The sequence below is a fragment of the Numida meleagris genome, chromosome 6 (assembly GCF_002078875.1).
Source record: "Numida meleagris isolate 19003 breed g44 Domestic line chromosome 6, NumMel1.0, whole genome shotgun sequence".
Lineage (NCBI taxonomy): Eukaryota > Metazoa > Chordata > Aves > Galliformes > Numididae > Numida > Numida meleagris.
Window position 1 is genome coordinate 40,145,007 of NC_034414.1, and position 3,802 is coordinate 40,148,808.

Here is a 3,802-nt window from a genome sequence, read left to right on the forward strand (position 1 = left end):
AATGCTTAGTCAGCAACTGTTCCTGCAGCGTTAAAGGTGAAACGTAAATAGGCACGGCGCCAAGGTTTAGATGAATTCGATAACACCATCAACATCATCATCATCATCATCTCGCGACGTGTGTGTGAAAGCGTGCGTGCAGTAGCACAATTAGCGCGGCGATCTGCAGCTCTGCTATCGTGGGGACTTTTAAATGAGCACACACTGCCTGAGCTCTGCGAAGAACACCACTTGCTACTCAAAGAGTATTAATATCAATTGAATTTATTACAATTTACTAAGCTCCAAGGCACATTACAGTGTTCTGTTAACTACAGAAATGTATAAAGGACAAACAGAGCATGTTTTCATGTACAGCATTTTGCTCTACTGTTCAAAAGCATCCGTGCATCAATAAAAGCAAAAACGAAAAACACATGAAGATTAAAAACGTTCAGATCAATAGAAACAAACTGAAACATTTTCCTTACAAACTTGCAACAAAAAAACACCCTCCCCCCAGAGCCACCCCACCGTTTGCAAACAAAAAACAAAAACAGAAAAAATAAAGTGAAGGACCAACACTCAGGGCTCGTAAAACAGAAGCTGTCACCATTTTTCGTAGCAATTTTTTAGGCATCAACACTGGCCTTGGCAAAAAAAAAAAAAATTTTTTTTGTTTTTTGTTTTTCTTCTTTCTGTCAGAGAAGTGCATACATTTACAAAAATACACACCAGCAGCAGGTAATCGCTAAGGGCTATTAACTTGGTACCTAGCCAACACACTGCCAAAGAAATGAGAACAGGTATTATGTAGTAACCAAACAATATTATATTCTGTTTAACAAAAACCAGCTCTATCCTTCAAATGAAGAAGAGTACATACCTTTGTTTCAAAATATAGAAACATACGACGAAAATAATGTCTATACATAAGACTAACTTTTGCAGTTCGTTATATTCACAATTCTACATCTTCAGGAGCCTGAAGGGATCGGATTTCCTACTCAAGGGTCTCTCTCCTTTTTCACTTTAACGTCCCCAGCTAGGATGGTAGCGATCTCGCCCTGCATAAACGCCCAAGGCACATTGGAACCTACGAGGGGGCATTTCTCTCCGCTGGGGCAGTAGACCTCGCCGGTCGCCCCTTGGGCCTTGATGCTCTCTCTGGAACAGGGGAAGCAGAACTTGTGGCTGGGCACCGAGGGGCACTGAACAAAGTGGGTGTCCTCCAAGCGTTCGTGGCAAATGGTGCAGCACAGGGGCCCGCTGTTGGCCATGGGGGAGTCCGGAATGTTTTGGGGGTGCACTTGGTCCATGGCGGGGTGGGCGCTGGGGGGAGGAGGGGCCACTTGCAGGTTCATGTCCCCGTTGCGGGAGGCCAGGCGGCGCTGGCCCGGCACGGAGGCCGGTGACACGGGGCTGCTGCTGTTCCTGCGGGTAGAGGTGGTGGAGTGCACCGAGCTGCCGTCCTTGGGCGAGTGGGCATTGCCCAGCGTGTCGGCCACCGACATGAGCGCAGCCATGGGGGACTGTCCATTCTGGGGGGCGGACTCGGGCGGCGTGGTCCGGTTGGAGTGGGGCCCAAGGGGCGGCGGTGGCGGCGGCGGGGGGCCCCCACCGTGCACCGCCCCGAAGCCCCCGGCCGACATGGTGAGCTTGAGCGCTTCGCTCTGACTGGCCATCCACTGCTGCCGCTGCTGCTCGTCACTCAGCTTCAGGGCCCCCTCGGCCGAGTCCGAGGGCTCGGGGGACGCCTTCCTCTTGCGCATGGCCCCACTGCCACTGCCACCACTACCGCCCGGGCCGCGGGAGGCTGCAGCCGCACTCTGCGCCCCACCGGCGCCGGCCCCCGGCCGTGGGAGGCTCACCAGCGCCGTGGGCAGCATGGGGCAGCTGGCGTCCAGGTAGGGCTGCGGCAGCATGTCGGCACCCACCAGCTCCTTGAAGAAGCGCACGGACTCGGGCAGCAGGTCCCCCAGCAACCGCCAGTCACCAGAGCCGTGCTTCTTCTCGTACTCCAGGTACTTGAAGCCCGAGGAGAGGCCGCGGCCGAAGTCCTTCATGCAATCCTGGTACATCTGCTTGGCCACGCCGGAGGCGCTGGAGAAGACCGTGCCGGAGCCGCTGGGGTACTCGATGAAGAGCTTCAGCTCATAGTCCATGCCCGGCTTGGAGACGGCGTCGAAGGCGAAGACGCGGCCGAGCAGGGCGTGATCCTTCTTGAAGCGCACCTCGTAGGGTGTGCAGCCGGCCAGCGTCAGCAGCGTGTCCCGCACGATCTTGGGCTTGCTGGCCCACTCCTCGGCCCGGTTCCGCAGGCTCTCACTCAGCTCAGCCAGCGCCTCGGCGTTGCGCTGCTTCTCCTTCAGCTCGCGCTCCTGGTCGCTGCTGGACACCGAGCCCGGCCGCTTGCCGCAGCCCTCCGGGGCCTGGCCGCCGCCTCCTCCGGCGGCGCTGCCGCCGCCGCACGCACCCCCCTGGGAAGAGGCGGAGGGCGCCGGGGGGCCGCCGCCGCCGCCGCGGCCGCTCAGGCCCCCGTGCGGTGGAGGAAGCGCCACGCCGGAGGCGGCGGGCCCGTTGAGCAGGGTCTGCGGCAGCAGGTTGGGGGGCACGTTGAGCTGCGCGCCCGTCGCCCCCGGGGGCAGGCCGGACACCAGCCCGCCGTGCGCGCCGCGGCGGGAGGAGGAGGAGGACGACGAGGAGTTCGGGCTCTGGCGGTTCAGCTCCGGCGGGCCGTCCTCGGGCGCCTTGGGGAAGCCGTTGGGTCCCCCAAGCCCGTTGGGCAGGCGGGTGCCGTGGCCGCCGCCCAGGCTGCCCGGAGGCGGCGGGTACTCGAAGCGGCCGCGCTGCTCGGCCGCCGCCGCGCTCAGCCCGTAGCGTTCCAGGCCGGACTGGGCGAGCCCCGAGGCCGCCTTGGAGGACGCGTCCACATGGTTGAGCTGCTGCTGGGCCGCCGCCGCCGCCGCCGCCGCCTCCTTGGCCGAGAGCGGCACCGCCTTGACGCCGACGGGCGGCGGGGGGCCCGGGGAGCGGCCGTCCTGGAAGCAGCCGTGCGCCCGCTTCAGCTGCCGCGCCGTCTCTATGACGAACTCGATGCGGTCGGCGCCCTCGTAGTTGACGCAGCCTCGGCAGACGGGCTCCGTGAAGTCCCAGATCATGGCCCAGGGCATGCGGGGCAGGTCGCACAGGTAGCACGACTGCCTCCGGGACGACGACACCTGCGCGGCGGACATGGTGCCGCTGGCCGGGGAGCCGCCGCCGCCGCCGCTGTCGGGGCCGCCTCGCTCTTCCCCCGCGGGCCGGAGCTGGAAGGAGCGTCCGTACCTGCTCCGGGCGCCGCTCGCGGCCGGGTCTCGCCCGCTGCTAGCCGGGGACGGCCGCCGCCGCCCGCTCCCGGCGCTGCTGCCCCGGCGGGGAGGGGAACGGCGTCTGCCGCTGCAGCGGGGGGCTGGGCGGGGGTCGCCTTCTCGCCGCGTCTGTTTCCCGGCGCTCTCTGCCTCTCCGCCGCTGCTCCTCCTCCGGGAGGAGGCGGAGGTGCTCGGAGGAAGACGAGGGGGGGTCACCTTCCACCCGCCGCGGCTGCCTGACGAGCTCGCGCTCCGTTCCCTACGCGCCGATCCGAACCGATCCGATCCGCGCCGCCTACGAGGGGCACCCGGGCGGAGCGCCGCGACTTCCCCGAGCGGCGGCGGAGCGGCAGCAGCGTGGCGAGCGGCGCCGCCTGCTCCTCACTCACATCCTCGCCGCTGTCTCGCAGTCCGAGCGCGCTACCGCGCGCCGCCGCCGTGCCCGCGCGCCCCCTCCTCCGCGCCGCGCCGCG

At 63.9% G+C, this 3,802-nt stretch overlaps 1 protein-coding gene across 1 annotated transcript; it reads right to left on the reverse strand.

Moving 5' to 3' along the window:
* On the reverse strand, positions 247-3,244 carry IRF2BPL (interferon regulatory factor 2 binding protein like). Its single transcript, XM_021403125.1, has one exon. The coding sequence runs from the start codon at positions 3,213-3,215 to the stop codon at positions 987-989; it is 2,229 nt and encodes a 742-aa protein (XP_021258800.1). The 5' UTR covers positions 3,216-3,244; the 3' UTR covers positions 247-986.